This window comes from Engystomops pustulosus, chromosome 7, assembly GCF_040894005.1.
Source record: "Engystomops pustulosus chromosome 7, aEngPut4.maternal, whole genome shotgun sequence".
Lineage (NCBI taxonomy): Eukaryota > Metazoa > Chordata > Amphibia > Anura > Leptodactylidae > Engystomops > Engystomops pustulosus.
In genome coordinates, this window is record NC_092417.1 from 19,654,276 (window position 1) to 19,671,489 (window position 17,214).

Genomic DNA, 17,214 nt, shown 5'->3' on the forward strand with positions numbered 1-17,214 from the left:
TGTCTATTTCTTTTTACAGGTCATTCTGGTCATTTCTTTGTAGTAAGTTACATTAAAATAAGAACTGGTTAATTTGCCTATTGTGTATTGCAAAAGACTAAATATTAACGGTTGAAACATTTAATGTCATAACTTGTAGATTTAATATAAAATGTTTTACAACACATGGTTAGTTACTAAAATCATATATAAAAAGATGCAAAAATGGTCACAAATGTTTTGTGAAAAAACTTACGAGTTTACAAATAGTTTCCTCATACTCTCCTTCACTTCTTTGTTTCTTATACTATAGATGATGGGGTTACACATAGGAGTAACAGCAGTATATAAAATGGCCACAAATCTGTCACGATCTACAGAGTAGCTCCCCCTTGGACGTAAATAGATGAAAACAATGGTACCATAGTATAGGGAAACTACTAAAAGGTGGGAGACACATGTAGAGAAGGCTCTGCTTCTACCGGTGTTTGAGCGGATTCTTAAAACAGTTGAAATAATCTGAACATAGGACATAAGTGTCAACACAAAAGAGCACAGACCTACAATCCCACCAGAGATATAAACTGCTATTTCATTCATTAAAGTGTCCGTACAAGATAATCGGAAAAGAGGAGGCATCTCACAGAAGTAATGATTCACATGCCTGGACCTACAGTAGGGCAACCGGAAAGTGATGTATGCATAGTAAATGGAGTTCAAGAAGTTAAAAGACCAGGATCCAGCAGAGAGAAGAAGACAAAGTCTTAAGCTCATGATGGAGTTGTAGTGTAAGGGTTGACAGATGGCCACATATCTATCGTAGGCCATGATTGTCAAAATAATACACTCCGTTCCTCCCAAAGCTAGGGAAACATACATTTGCACAGCACATCCAAAGAAAGAGATGCTCCTGTCTTGACCCAAAGTACTCACCAAAAGTTTAGGCACGACAGTAGAGGAAAGGCAGAGATCAATGAAGGAGAGGTTACTGAGGAAAAAATACATGGGGGTCTGTAGTCGGGGTGAAGTCCTTACTACTATGATGATGAAAATATTCCCTGTTAGAGTGATCATATACATCATCAAAAATATTGTAAAATATAACAGCTGAAGGGATGGGTTAGTGGAAAGACCAATCAGGTGAAATCTGTTTGAAGATGTTATATTCACGTATTCCATAAAACATATCAGTGGAAACCTAAAAAAAAGTCAACATTTGTCCATCTATAAATATATACAAGGCAAGCAGAAATGGTAAGGTCACCGGGCAATGCCTGAAATATCTACAATGTTAGGATCCATGCAGATGGATAGATGTTATATGAATCCATACTACTCCATTTCTTGATATCGATCACTAATATCATATAATACAACTACGGTATTTAATAACTGCGTATTTTGGTCCACACTTGCTTTTTACAGTTCTTTATTTTTGGTTTTGCAAGATCAACAGTGGCCGAATCAATGAGGCTGAGATGAGATTTACATTTGGATGAATTGTGCTCCCCTATATGAAGAAAAAAACAAAATTGATATCTTATTAGAAACTGAAAATATATAAAAAGTTTTCACAATGTGATATTTACAATGTAAAATAATAAAACGGTGGCACTTGGTATCTTTTTTTCAATAACTTTCAACACAATGAGAGAAAAAATGTTACCACTCATGTTGAGTAATATCTTGTAACTATTGATAAAAGGGTTTAGCTGAACACAAATTTTAAAAACCTTTTTAGGCTGGGGTTTTTCGAAACCGAACCCTAGTGGTGACACCAGAGATTCGATGACAACACTAATCGCATATCAGAGACATGACGAGTCAGGAGCACTGTCTCCATTTCGGGTGGGATTGTTGCTTCCGATGACTTAATATTATTTTAATAATGATATAAAAAAATTACTTACAGTTTATAAGGTCAAATATATCAAGTTTTCTAAACTTTAGAACTTTGTGAAATATGTTCGGTTCCGTGTTGAGCGATATTATAGGACTTCTGCAATGTTAGGCTTATTGGTTCAGCTGAGATATCTGTCACAGACTGTGAAGAAAATGATGCAGGAAGCTCCTGTAGAGCAAATATATTGCAGTGTTCAACTTTAAATAATCTCAGAAGCAAATCCTGATTACTCCCAAAAGAAAATAGGGATCAGAAATAATAACATCCCCAAGCCATTTATTGGTCTTTAATTTTAATTTTTTTTTTTTGCAAAATCATCATTAGGTGAAAAATAGATTTCTAGATGAAATGGTGAAAGAAAGGTACAGAGAAAAAGAGGCAAAACTTACCAGTGCAGTTGGTAATATTGTACTCAATAGATACTGTTGAGTCATAAAATTATTAGCCCCCTGACCCACTGTATATAGTCAGCCCATCCCCTCAGTGTATAGCCAGCCCCTTGCCCCCAATATATAGACAGCCAGCTCATACCTCTTAGTATATAGCCAGCCAGCCCATTCCCCCCTGTATATAGCCAACCCCTAGTATATAGCCTGCAAGCCCATGTCCCCTAGTATACAGGCAGCCAGCCCATGCCCCATAGTATATAACCATCCATCCCATGCCCCCTAGTATATAGCCAGCCCATGCCTCCCAGTAAATATATAGCCAGCCCATGCCCCCTGTATACAGCCAACCAGCCAATGCCCACAGTATACAGCCAGCACATTCCCCTTGTATATAGCCAGCAGCCCCTGCCCCCAGTATAAAGCCAGCAACACATGACCCCCAAATATAGATAGGAGCCCCTGCCCCCTGTATATAGCCAGCCAATGCCCTCAATATATAGCCAGCCCATGCCCTATTGTATATAGCCAGCAACCTCTGCCCCCAGTATATAGCCAGCAGCCCCTGCCTAAAATTTATATCCAGCCCCCTTGATTCCCAGCCCATAAGAAAAAGAAAAAAATCTTTATACTGACCTTTCAGGTCTTCTTTCTTACAATGCTCTGTATCCGTGCTCCTGCGTGCTACCGTCGCACACACCATGACGTCTGCAGCTTACAGACATCATAGAGTGTCCACACTATGATGTCAGCAAGTGGCTTACGTCATGGTGTGTGCGATGGTAGCACGCAGACAAACAGAGCTGTAGCGTCGCAAGAAAGAAGAGGACCAGCGCGGGGTGGCCAGTGTGGGGGTCGGAAAGGTAAGTACAGAGTTTCCTTTTATTTACGCCACATTTTCTTTACCTACAGTTATTTAAATATAATAATAAATATTTTTTTATTTTATCGATAAATTTTTCAGAATTTTTTTTATCTCTGAACAAAGTCATATTCACATTGCAGTAAAGAGGTCATTATTTTTCGTCAGTCAAAATCAGAAAACACTAAATATTGAACATGAACTAAACCTTTTTATTGCACTTTTTTTTGTTAAGATTCACTTGTGATTTGGCATAGGATGCATTCACATATGTTCATCTGCATCAGTTTCTATCCTGAGTGGCAAGAATTTTTAATTCTTTATGGCCCGCTTTATATGTATTTTGTGATTGTAATGAATGATCCAAAGAGCAATCTAAAAAAAGGTTTGTCCCCACCAATGATCGTAACTCCTTCAGACATGGGTTGTTTTTCTACAGTACATCTCTGAGCCGGCCTACTTGGACTATGCTTGGCGCATATAATAACAGTAAGGTGACAAGGGTGGTGCCCAATTTTTCCCTAAACTAGGATTAGTTGTCCTTCTCAGTCTGTCTGTTTTGGTAACAATGGGGGAGATTTATCTTTTCTATTTCTAGATTTTCTTTCACTCTAGTTCTTCTTTTGTCTTGTTTCTTAGGGTGCTGTCCACCTAAGATAAATTAGACTAAGGATGCTGTCCCTCATTAGCGTTTTGATTTAGTTTTGCAATGGAATCAAAACACACTGGGGCGTCCCATGACTGATCACATATGTGTTTGTGAGCAAACACATGTTATCTGCAATCGGCACCCGGTGTCTTGTGTAAATGCAAGACACCGTATGCTGATGGCAGATCGCAGGCCCTTGCATACAAACCCATGTGCGATTGGCTGTGGGCCGCCCCAGTGTGTTTAGATTCTGTTACAAAAATCAAAATGCTAACATGGGACAACAACCTTAGTCTAATTTGTCTTAGGTGGATTTTTCTTGTATTAAGTTGCACCTGTACCTGTCTAACATCGCTGCCTGTTGTGGGATTGAGAAAAAAAGGTGTAAATTTTTGCAAAAAGAAGTTGGTTGCCCTGTTTCTTCCTGCAAAGTGCACCACTGACCAGTCGAGTTAATGCACATTTTTTGAAAAGTGAAAAATAAAGATGAATCTCCCTCATAGTTTAAACCTCCTGTAGGAAACAGATATCATGCCTATCTTTACTATATAGTACTAAACATTAGTGAATTGTCCCTCAGGCTATCAAGCCCTTGTCAGTGGCGTTTTGGGTTTTTCAGGACATAAGGTTGAGCCAGAAAAATTATGTTCAGCTTTGTATTTTTTTATAACCTTTTATTATAGCGACAGAATTTTAAAAAAATCTTTTCATTTTGAAAAACAGTGTTTTCAAAAGTATGAGCTTTTGCCCAAATTTCTTACCGATTTGAGAGAATACCCTAACTGTTATTAAAGCTTCAGGACTGTATAAAAGAAAAATCCAGTCATGAAATAAAGGACATCCTCTTTGAATTTTGTTTTATGATTTTACCGGCCAGTGCCGAAACACCAGCAATACAAAGATGCTTTGGCCTCTCAGTATATTAGGTGCACAAATAATTGATCATCATCAAATGTAACCACCTCTATAAATGCAGGGGTTTTATCAGTTTGCTGACCTGGAGAATGTGTGTGTTAACACAATGCCAAAAAGGAAAGTTATCGGTAAAAATTTTAAACACTTTGTGAATGGATTGTTTTAGGCCTGAAGTTCCAAGCTATTATTTGCAATTCAATCATAAAAGTATGGCATGACAGTGGAAGCAATCAATTTCCTCATCTTGCAAGTGTCTTCTTATGTGACCTTGAGCATCAAGTACAGCTTGAAGACAATGGGGCACATTTACTTACCCGGTCCTGACACGATCCCCGATCCGGACGGTCCGACGAAGATCCTGCATATGTTGCTTCCCCGCTCAGGTCCACCAGAGTTCACCTTCTTCTTCCTGGTGCAAGTATTGTGGCACAATTTAAATGTTAAATCCCGAGCATTGTCTGAATCCGTCGGATCGTTTGACATTCCGCCCCCTGATTTGTGTCTCGTGAAACCCTGCGCCGATGTGCCAAAATCCGATCGCATGTGACACAATCCCTTTTTAAATGAGGGGCAAAATGATAATAGTCGGAATATATGACATTTGTGTGGTCCACACACCCTTAGTAAGTGAACCCCAGTGTTTTATGCTGTTCACCAGTTGACTTACAATCTTCTCTGGCAGCTCCCTCTTTTTTGAAGGATGACTCAGTCATTGAGGTTCTGAGTTACTGATCTTACCAGAACAGACCAGTTTTGAATAGATTCATGTGAGAAGAAAGTGTTCCCTCCTGTTGAGGTCCCTCAGTCTCCAGCAGCCGCCGCCTACTGATGCAACTTGGGGACCTGGTGCATTGCTGTCCACGAAGATAAAAATAGGCCTGTTTAATCCATGAAGAGGCTGAATTAATAGATAAATATTGATAATTCAAGTTGTCACTGTAGAATTCACAAACTGGCAGTTCTTTATTGACTAGACACAACTGACCACACTGTAACACCATCCCTATTAGGTAAAAACAGTAGCTTATGAACAGTTTCCTCTGACCTCATTGGCAGCTATAATTTCTGCTCTGTCTGAATTGACTTTCGTTAATGAATGAATTGGAATGGTCGGACACAAAAGTTGGGTACATCTGATATGGAATCCAGTCACACTGATTGTAATCTTTAAATCAATAGTGTTTATTTTTCACACAGGTGAGTGTAACGTTTCGGTCAAACATTGACCTTCGTCAGACACAATCTGTGGTGTACAGGAGGGAGTCGAGCTGCTATGCAGGCGTTCAGCGCTAGGAAGGAATGGCGGTATCACCGCTCTGTGGTCTGGGAGCGCTGGGATACCGCCATTCCTTCCTAGCGCTGAACGCCTGCATAGCAGCTCGACTCCCTCCTGTACACCACAGATTGTGTCTGACGAAGGTCAATGTTTGACCGAAACGTTACACTCACCTGTGTGAAAAATAAACACTATTGATTTAAAGATTACAATCAGTGTGACTGGATTCCATATCAGATGTATTGATGGGATTGGGTCCCTATCCAGAGCACCTGAACAAGCTATTTTTAAGGTGTGCGGTACGACTCCTTTACACAAAAGTTGGGTACATCTCCACTCCCTTACAGGTGCCTAAAATTAGGGGCATTCTTCATCCTGCTTTAACAACTTTCTGTGACTTTACCAGGCTCTGTTGCAACCTGTTGATGACACTCTGTGAGACTTTTAGGTCAATGGCCACTGAGAACATCCTACTTGAAGTCAATGTCCAGGTACTGTTCACCAATTATTAGGTGTTACCATACTGTACAAGTTGCTGTATGCTTGGCCCACAAATATAAGCAAAATCAAAATATATTTTACTGGGTGTCTAAATTAAGTGGTGACAATAAAGGGCTGTAGATTGAGGAACATGGTCAACAATCAGTTTTCTCACACTATCCTTGACTTCTTTGTTTCTAATACTATAAATAATGGGGTTAAACATGGGAGTAACCACAGTATACAGGATGGAGACGGCTCTGTCTCGATCTACAGAGTAGCTCCCCCGAGGACGTAAATATGTAAAAACAATGGCACCATAATATAGAGAAACCACTGAAAGATGGGAGACACATGTAGAGAAGGTCTTGTGCCTTCCAGTTGTTGAGCGGATCCTGAAGATAGTTGAAATAATCTGAACATATGACATAAGTGTCAACACAAAAGAGCACAGACCTACAATCCCACCAGAGATATAAACTGCTATTTCATTCGTTAAAGTGTCCGTACAAGATAATCGGAAAAGAGGAGGCATCTCACAGAAGTAATGATTCACATGCCTGGACCTACAGTAGGGCAACCGGAAAGTGATATATGCGTAGTAAATGGAGTTCAAGAAGTTAAAAGACCAGGTTCCAACAGAAAGAAGAAGACAAAGCCTTAAGCTCATAAATGAACCATAGTGTAGTGGGTGACAGATGGCCACATATCTATCGTAGGCCATGAGTGCCAAAATAATGCACTCAGTCCCTCCCAAAGCTAGGTGGAAATACATCTGAGCGGCACATCCCCAAAAGGAAATGCTCCTGTCTTCAGCCAAAGTACTCACCAAAAGTTTGGGCACAATGGTGGTGGAAAAGCAAAGGTCAATAAGTGAGAGATTACTGAGGAAAAAGTACATGGGGGTCTGCAGACGAGGTTCAGTCCTTACCACTACAATGATCAAAATATTCCCTGTTAGAGTGACCATATACATCATCAAGAGTATCGTAAAATATAACGGTTGTAGAGATGGGTCAGTGGAAAGACCAATCAAGATAAATTCATATGAAGATGTTTCGTTCAAGTGTTTCATTCCACTTGTCAGAGGAAACCTAAAGGAAACAGTCAACACCAAAAGTTATTGCTTATATCTGATTATACATTAGAAGTTTCAATGTATAAAATATATTTGAAATAAATTGCATCTCTCCACAGTACAAGGGAAATATCTTTTTGTAGAGATGGGTCAGTGGAAAGACCAATTAGGATGAATTCATTAGAGGAAGTTTTGTTCAAGTATTTCATACCACGCTTCAAAGGAAACCTAAAGAAATTCAGAGACAACATCCCATGTTATTACGTTTTAGAATTCTAGATTCTCTACTTAATGACTTAAAATAGTCCTTACAATGTTGGTCTGCCTGTGGTGGATATGTTATATAATATGCTCATGACCGTTTGATGAATCAAAGTTATGTGAATCGATTTTATTGCAATGTCTCAAGAACCATAAAAAGATCATCCTATAAACCAGTATTTAAATAAGAATAGGTGTCAATCACTCAGCCGTCCCTCAGTGTCCCACAGGCCGAGGCTGGTACATCTCAAAGTAATTAGTTGTTTTTTCTATTTCCAAGAACTTTTCATGGCCTAAGACATGTATTTAACATAAAATAAAAGATACATTTGAATAATTTGTGTTTATCTTTTTAAATAAATACATAATAAAACAGCAAGATTTAAAAAAACAAAAAAAAACTAAAGAAAAAGAAGAACGAAAGTCACTATTTATTATACTAGTTATAAAAAAAATATAATTAAATATATTTTTTTTATCCATAGTATCTACTATATAGGGAATAATTTTATACAACATGTTTTCTCCATAAAAAATTCTTCTTCAAGTCCTTTGATAGTGTAGCAAGTACTTCAGGACACCCTATATATGGACTATTAGTAAGATTCACAGACTATAATTTTTTCTTCATTTTTTAATATATATTTTTTTATTAATTGACTGTATATAGCAGTGATGGCGAACCTTTTAGAGACCGGGTGCCCAAACTACAACCAAAACCCACTTATTTATTGCAAAGTGCCAGCACGGCAATTTAAGTCGTTATTTATTGCTACCTGTTCTACCACAACTTTTAATCATATCGGCTTCTAGTGGACAACAAAACAGTTGAAAGAAGAAGGACAAATTTGGACTAATGTTGTAGTATCTCGCTATGGTCCCCCTGTATAGGAAGAAGCCAGGAGGAGCTCTAAAGATAATCCTCCCCTTTGCACATGTTCTACCTCTTCCTGCAGTCCCAAGAAATCAAGAATGTGTTGCTTTAAAATATTACTGAGAGCAGCATTTCTTGAGTCGCCTGGGACTGAAGGATGATTCTTTGAGTTCTATGTCGAGTGCTATATTGATGGCCTGGGTGCCCAAAACGAGGGCTCTGAATGCCACCTCTGGCACCCGTGCCATAGCTTCGTCACCACTGGTATATAGATTCATTTTTACTAACATTTTCAAACAAATAAAACAGCTAAAGCCTCAGAAATAAAAACACATAATGAAAAAAACAAGTAAATAATATCATAACTTAGGAAGGAGAAGAAACCTAAAAGAACAACCCAAGATATATTATTCTAGTGTTCACAGAAACCACATAAGCTCAGCAGGACTATCTCCCATCTACCAGCATGTCCGTTGATCCTAATAATGTATAATATACAGAAGATAATTTTCTAGTAGCAAAGCTTCATGTATTCAGTATTTTACAATTCTCTTCACAATGACCTAAATCTCAAAAATTCTTCTGACCTCCAATGATGAGCTTTCAACTTTCATTGTGCCCGATAGTCTACCAAAAACTCACCTACAGAACATTTTGGAGGCATCTGAAGTAGGGAAATTGAGTTTAATCAACACAGTTTAGAAGTTGAGTCTCGCAAAAATGTTTTAAATCACCTTAAAAATTATTTTCTTATAACTTACTTTCTTTTGGCATACCCAACGAATATACAAGTTGGCACAATACCCAGCACTGGGATCGATCTGGCATTGCACGTCGTTATGATTTACCCATTGCATTAACTTATTGGAACTGAAAAAATCTCTCTGTATTAAAGCTTGTATTTAGAATATTAAATTCTTTGAAGACTTTCCAGAAGCTTTTTAATTCTCTGTTATGTCTCACATACTATATAATTTGGTTATACAGGTAACATTCTATTGACATTGACAACATTTCATATACAGTGAAATATATTGATCTTTTATGATATATTTTTGTGTTTTAAAGGAATAACATACATTATAAGCCAAAATTACATATAACAATGGGCACTTTAAGCAAAGCTGATACACAGGGCTTGTGCCTTGTGCTGGGTCCAGAAGGGTGGACCTATCTGGAGTCAATTGGCCAATAAACCCTATAGTAGACAAATAATGTCATCATTTTGCTCCGAGTTGTTTCTCATTTCCTTCTGTACAGCTAAAAGGTATTTCCTCATGTGAGTAGATAGAGGATGGAGGAGTCAAATGCTGGGTTAGAATGGAGTCCCAAAAATTTGTGTCCTGGGCAGGGTATTCTAGCTAAGGTATTTTCTCCCCAGTTTACAGGTATGATTTCTCCATCGTTGGAACAGGAGATACCTCTAGTATGGTAGAAGTCAAAACCCAGGTCTGAGGGACAACTTCACTAATTCATGGCCTTAAATGAAGTGGAACAAAAGCTATGTGTACAAAACGTGGTTTATATATAATATTATAGTCCTAATAAATTGAGCTGAGAATATTTACTGTGTAAGATACAATATACTCAGTGGAGTGCTAAGCAATCAAATGCCCTTTTCTAATTAATCTCTTATGACCCGGTACAACTATGTCAAAACATAGTCAACATTTTAGAATGAATTATGAAAAATTCAAAGATAAAATTTCTGGAGCTGCCATGTTCCATTTCCTTAACGCCGAAGCCACTTTTCACCTTCCTGACACGGCCTATTTTTTCAAATCTGTCCTATAAGTGGTTATAACTTCGGAACGCTTTAACATATCCAAGTGATTTTCACATTATTTTCTCGTGACACTTTGTACTTCATGTTAGTTGAAAAATTTTGGTGGTTTGTTTTGCGTTTATTTATAGAAAAATGGATATTGGGTAAAAATTTGGAAAAATTTGCTGTTTTGGAGATTCAAAATGTTCTACTTTTTCCATACATAGTCATAACAGCAAAACTACTTGATAGCTAACATTAAACGAATGTCTGCTTTATGTGAACTTGGTTTCTTATGCATCCTCTTATTTTTGTAAAATGTTATGGGGCTTTGAACATTAGGTGTGATTTTTCCCATTTTCATAAAAAACACAAAATCAGCTATTGATGGACCAGATTTCAAGTCACTTTAGGATTCCCAAATAAATATAAAACCCCATAAATTACCCACTTACAGAAAATGCAACCCTTAACATACGTAAAACAACTTTTATGAAGTTTGTTAACCCTTTAATTGTTTTACAGGGGTTAAAACAAAATCGGATGCAATTTTGAAATAAACATTTATTTGACTAAATTAAAAATGTGTTTTTCATAAAATGTACAAAATCTCTGTGAAAAAAATATCTAAACAGTCCACCAAGTTTCATACCCAATCTCTCCCGAGTATAACAATCCCCCAGATGTGGTGGTGACTGCTATATTGGCACACGCCAGGGCATCGAAGGGAAGCTGCGCCATTCAGAGCAGATTATGCATTGTCACTTTTTATTGGCTATACAATCTTTACTTTTTTTTGTAATTTGGACAAATAAGGGCTAACTTTTTGCGACATGAGATGCACTTTACAAATACTTCGTTTTAGTGGGTCATTAGCTTATTGATGAGAATTTATTAACTCTTGAATGTATAGCGGAAAATAAAATTGTCAATTTTGGTTTCCTTTCTTTGAGTATTTTTTGGGGTCGTACACCGTACACTAAAAATATCAAATTATCTTTATTCTATAGATCACTTTGATTATGGTGATACCTTATTTATATAGTTTTTTATATATTTTTACTATTTTAATGGTTTTAACCTGTAAACAGTGGATATATCCATCGGTGAGCTGCTGCCGCTTCAGCTTGTCACTGAAGCTGAATCAGTTTTAGGAAGCTTGGGAGTGAGTTTCAATATCCAATATCTAAATGCCATGGTCAGCACGGCTGCAGCCATCTTTTAGTTTTCTCCTGGGGATTCCTGCCATGATTACCTTTCCACCTGTTGTTCTCAGGGGGTTCTGATCACTGAGATTGCATTGTGGCTGGTTCCTCAAAGGGTTATAGAAGAGTGGGCCATATTTCCTCCAAAACAATCTGAGATACTAATAAACTTGTATGGTAAGTTATTTTTAATCCAATTTTTCTTTTAAAAGGGGGTCCTTAAATCTCATAAAACATTGCATATTGAGTTCTGTGGACATGGCTTTTCAATTTTGTCTTTGTTTTTGGTAGATAAAAATTACCTGGTGGAATGTACTTTAAAACCCTTAAATGTCCTCGTTATGTGGGATAAACTTTTCTTTTCCAATCATGTATGTAAACTAGTTCCATTCTTAGAAATCAGTTGTTAACTTTTGATTTTCCATTACGGTGTTAAAAATAGACACGTTTACAATTATATATCAGTAAAACACTATAAAACATTTAGTAATGTTAAGTAAATACTTTTAATGGTTTCACCCATATGTTTTTACAGTTTTCTCTACTTGGCCCCGATCATTTTATTGTAGTCTTTCTCATAATAATTAATTTAAAAAATGTTAAATTTGCTTGCAGAACCGTGGCTTACCACGTGGTGTGCTGTTTAGGGAACACAAATTGGTGATTAACGTACCATAAACAATCTTTATTCTTATCATTTTAGAGTAGTACTCAATCTTTAAGGTCAATGGTCCAATTTTTTCTTTAGTATCACCATTGTCACAATTTGCTATAGTATACACATTGGCTTATGCTGAATTTGTAGGGTAAGCGTCAGATGGACTACAAATGTAAAAAAAAATCCCTGTCCATTATTACAAATTTTTAGATTTTTCTGAATTCAGTGACTGAAATGAAGGTCTTCAGACTGAGTAAATCGGTTGACAAATAGTTTCCTCACACTTCCCTTGACTTCCTTATTCCGTATACTATAAATAATGGGGTTAAACATGGGAGTAACCACAGTATAAAGAATGGAGACAGCTCTATCCCGATCAACAGAGTAGCTTCCCCGAGGACGTAAATATGTGAAAACAATGGCACCATAATATAGAGAAACCACAGAAAGGTGGGAGACACATGTAGAGAAGGCTTTGCGCCTTCCGGTACTTGAGCGGATCTTCAGGATGGTTGAAATAATCTGAACATAGGACATAAGTGTCAACACAAAAGAACACAGTCCTACAATCCCACCAGAGATATAAACTGCTATTTCATCCATTAAAGTGTCCGTACAAGATAATCGAAAAAGAGGAGGCATCTCACAGAAGTAATGATTCACATGCCTGGACCTACAGTAGGGCAACCGGAAAGTGATGTATGCGTAGTAAATGGAGTTCAAGAAGTTAAAAGACCAGGTTCCAACAGAAAGAAGAAGACAAAGCTTTAAGTTCATGATAGAATTGTAGTGTAAGGGATGACAAATGGCCACATAGCGATCGTAGGCCATGAGTGCTAAAATAATACACTCAGTCCCTCCTAAAGCGAGGTGGAAATACATCTGAGCGGCACATCCCCAAAAGGAAATGCTCCTGTCTTCAGCCAAAGTACTTACCAGAAGTTTAGGCACAATAGTGGTAGAAAAGCAAAGGTCAATAAGTGAGAGATTACTGAGGAAAAAGTACATGGGGGTCTGCAGTCGAGATTCAGTCTTTACCACTACAATGATCAAAATATTCCCTGTTAGAGTGACCATATACATCATCAAGAGTATCGTAAAATATAACGGTTGTAGAGATGGGTCAGTGGAAAGACCAATCAAGATAAATTCATATGAAGATGTTTCGTTCATGTATTTCATTCCACTTGTCAGAGGAAACCTAAAGGTTACAATCAACACCAAAAGTTATTATTTATACCTGATTATACATTAGAAGTTTTAATGTATAAAATAAATTTGAAATAAAGTGCATCTCTCCACAGTATGAGGGAAATATCTGACGCACAGCTGCTTGGTTCAGCTCAGCTTATGGAACACATCACGATCTCTTAAGATCACACTGTGTTCCAACACAACACCGACAGGTCACAGAAGACAGAAGAGCGGAAGCCGCGGACCGACGGTAAGGTAAGTATGAATTTGTGGCACCCAGTTGCCAGGGGGGTTTACTGAGGCAAAGGGGGGATATTAGTGCCCCATCTATCATTTTTGGCCATTGGCTCATAGCACAGGGGTGGCAAAGATTCATATTTACCTCTCTGCCGCTCCACGACTCCTACTCTGTGACGTCTGCTCTCCTGTTTTCTGTAACCTGCCAGCACTGGGTTGGAATACGGCCTTATCTCCTGAGATCATGTTGTGTCCCATGTGTCAAGTGGAGCCAAGCAGCTATGCATACCCAGCAGTATAGAAAGAATATGTCGGGAGCACGCAGCAGGCAGAACTCTGCTTGTCTGACACGTATGCCGATTGGATGGTGGCAGAGAATATTAGCATACTCACACCCCCACCTGTGCTACAGCTCCTTCTCTCTGACAATATGGCAAATTGAAGAGTCAGACACCGGGGCTCATATCTCAGGAATGTAGGGGGCCAAGAGGAAAATTCAAAGTGCCCCTGAATCAGTATATAAGTCCCTACATGATGGTATTTTCACTTTAAGATATTTAGGTTGGTGAAATGTCCTATTTAAGCAGACTGGATGTTGTATGTGGACTTTACTTGAAGTTTTTTGCAGTTTTTATGATATTTCGTAACTAATAGACCAAGTATTTTGGCTGAGATCAAAGATACATTGGAAATTTACAGTGAATTTTACATTGGAGATTTTTACATAGGCGATTTTTGGGGGGTAATGAGAGAGAGGGGTTGATGTCAGGGAATGTGTGGTGTGATGGGTTGAAAGAGAGACTATTTGATGCTTTCTTTGGGGAGGTAGAGAGTGAGGGGTTAAAATAAGTGCAGCAACAATATAGTGAGTGTTGGTTTTGAGTGCCGACCATTTTCGGGATATTGGCAGCAACAATATAGTCAATGCCAGACCATTGTTTGAGAATTTACCAGAACCGGAATATATATTTACACTGTATTGTAGATATGTCCTTTGTTAAATGATTTGCAAGAAAAAAGACATTAAAAAGACATAATCCGATAAAACAATAGGGATGAGGGCCGTGCTCACAAGAGCTTACAGTCTATGAGGATGAAGGGGGGACACAGAAGGTGACTTGTACTATGGCCCAGGCATTCTTTACGGAAATAAAATAATTAAATAAATAAATAGATAGATAGATGATGGTGAAGGTACCAGTGACCGACTGCTATCGATATTTAAAGAAACCAGGGTGCATCATTTTGCTGAGAAACCTTTGGTATGGTATCAGGTGATGAGGGATTGCATAGACAAGAGAAGTTATCGGTGGATGTTTAGAGCAAAGAAACTGAAAGTTGAATGAGGTTAAGGAATATGATAGTCCTTCCTTGAAAGTTTGGTAGTTAGCTATGAGAATGATAGTTGAGGTAGTACACTCCAGAGAATTCCTGCAGCACGGAAGAATTCCTGGATATATGAGTGGGAGGTTTGACTAAAGGAAGAAAGTCGTCTTATGCCACTGGAGGATCGAAGAGCATGGGCTGGACAATAAACTAAGATGAAAGAGGTAGGGAACACTGTGCAGAGCTTTGTGGATGAGGGTAATAATTTGAATTGAATACAGAAATAAAAAATAACAATAAATAAAAATAAAAGAGGCAAATAAATTTATAAAAAAAAGATCAATTGTAACATTTTTTTGATTTAAATAAAAACAACCTGCTAATTAATTAACAAATGCACCTCCCTTTCAAAAAGTAAATTAATATGAAAAACTATCCTAAATATTACATATTATGGTGGTCAAGGTAAATATTGGTGGGCATCTAATTGTCCTCCTGTCCACATTCTCCCCTTAAAGTAACATTCTTTATGGGTTCAGCACTGATGTGAGGTACAATCACATACATTTATACACTCATATACACACATTTACTTTCTTATATACTGTACATACAGTATACACATCAAAAACACAAATATAGCATATACACATACAGCACATATAAACACACACATACAGCATATTAACACCCAATATACTCATGTGAGGTACAATCACACACATTTATGCACTCATATACACACAAATTTATATCCTTATATACATACAGTATAGACACACCAAATACACAAATACAGAATAAACACACATACAGTATATGCATACCATATACACATACATACAGCATATACACACACAAACAGTATATACACACCATATACACATACATACAACATACACACACATACAGCATATATACACCTATTACACTAATTTGAGGTACAATCACACACATTTATACACTCCTATGCACACACATTTATATTCATAGATACCTACATTATAGACACACAAAATACATACATACAGCATAAACGGTATATACACATCATATACACATACATACAGCATATACACACATGCAGTATACACACATCATATACATACATACAGCATATACACACATGCAGTATACACACATCATATACATATACATACAGCATATACACACATGCAGTATATACACACCATATACACATACACACATACAGCATATTTACACCCAATACACACTCAAACCCCCAGACTCTGGGGCTCCCGACACTGCTATCCCGGTAGTCACGCCCCTGGCTAGACTGCTAGGTCTTGTGACAGGCAGGCAATGTACAAGTCTGTATCAGCAGGAGTTCCAATCAGGGCCATTCATGCCCCTAAACGTGAAATCAGAAATACTGCTTATTATGTAACACTATCCAGGAAATATTTACTGCAGATGAAGCAAATCTTCTATTTATAGTTGGAGCTGTAGAAACTGGAAATTTTGATCTACTGTAGGAAAAAGAGGAAGGTAATTGTATGAAAAATGCGACGAAACCTAAGACTTTTCCCATAAAATGTTACTTACTCCAGACTAAGATAATAGTGAAGAGGCCTCCATAGAGGTGGGGCAGGAGCGAGGGTTACAGAACGGGGTTTATATAACACATTATTGACAATGATAATTGGCCTGAGAATAATTAAAGTTTGATCATAACATACATTCTGCTCTCGGGAATATAAGATGAACATTCCCTCTGGGGATAAACTTCATAACCCTTCATATAACTACTATCACTTTATGTCAATAGAAAATAAGAAAGTTTGTACTGTCAATAGCATTCCTGTAAGTGAAAACATTAGGCCTACTGGTCGGATTTGGAACATTTTCAACACTTCAAAAAAAGTTATTAAAATAGAGAAGTGAAAAAAAGGATATTGAATACATAAGTATTAGAGATGAGCGAACATACTCGTCCGAGCTTGATGCTCGTTCGAGCATTAGCGTACTCGTAACTGCTCGTTGGTCAGACGAATACTTTGCCAACTCGAGAAAATGGATCTCCCGCCATTTTGATTTTTGGCGGCCAGAAACAGAGCCAATCACAAGCCAGGAGACTCTGCACTCCACCCAGCATGACGTGGTACCATTACACGTCGATAGCAGTGGTTGGCTGACCAGATCAGG

At 37.8% G+C, this 17,214-nt stretch overlaps 2 protein-coding genes across 2 annotated transcripts; both read right to left on the reverse strand.

Moving 5' to 3' along the window:
• Nucleotides 1-6,559: 6,559 nt before the first annotated feature.
• LOC140070072 (olfactory receptor-like protein OLF3) lies at nt 6,560-7,525 on the reverse strand. Its single transcript, XM_072116403.1, has one exon. The coding sequence runs from the start codon at nt 7,523-7,525 to the stop codon at nt 6,560-6,562; it is 966 nt and encodes a 321-aa protein (XP_071972504.1).
• A 4,988-nt stretch (nt 7,526-12,513) lies between these two features.
• On the reverse strand, nt 12,514-13,473 carry LOC140070073 (olfactory receptor-like protein OLF3). Its single transcript, XM_072116404.1, has one exon. It carries the CDS (start codon nt 13,471-13,473, stop codon nt 12,514-12,516), a length of 960 nt encoding a protein of 319 aa, XP_071972505.1.
• Between the last annotated feature and the right edge of the window lie 3,741 nt (nt 13,474-17,214).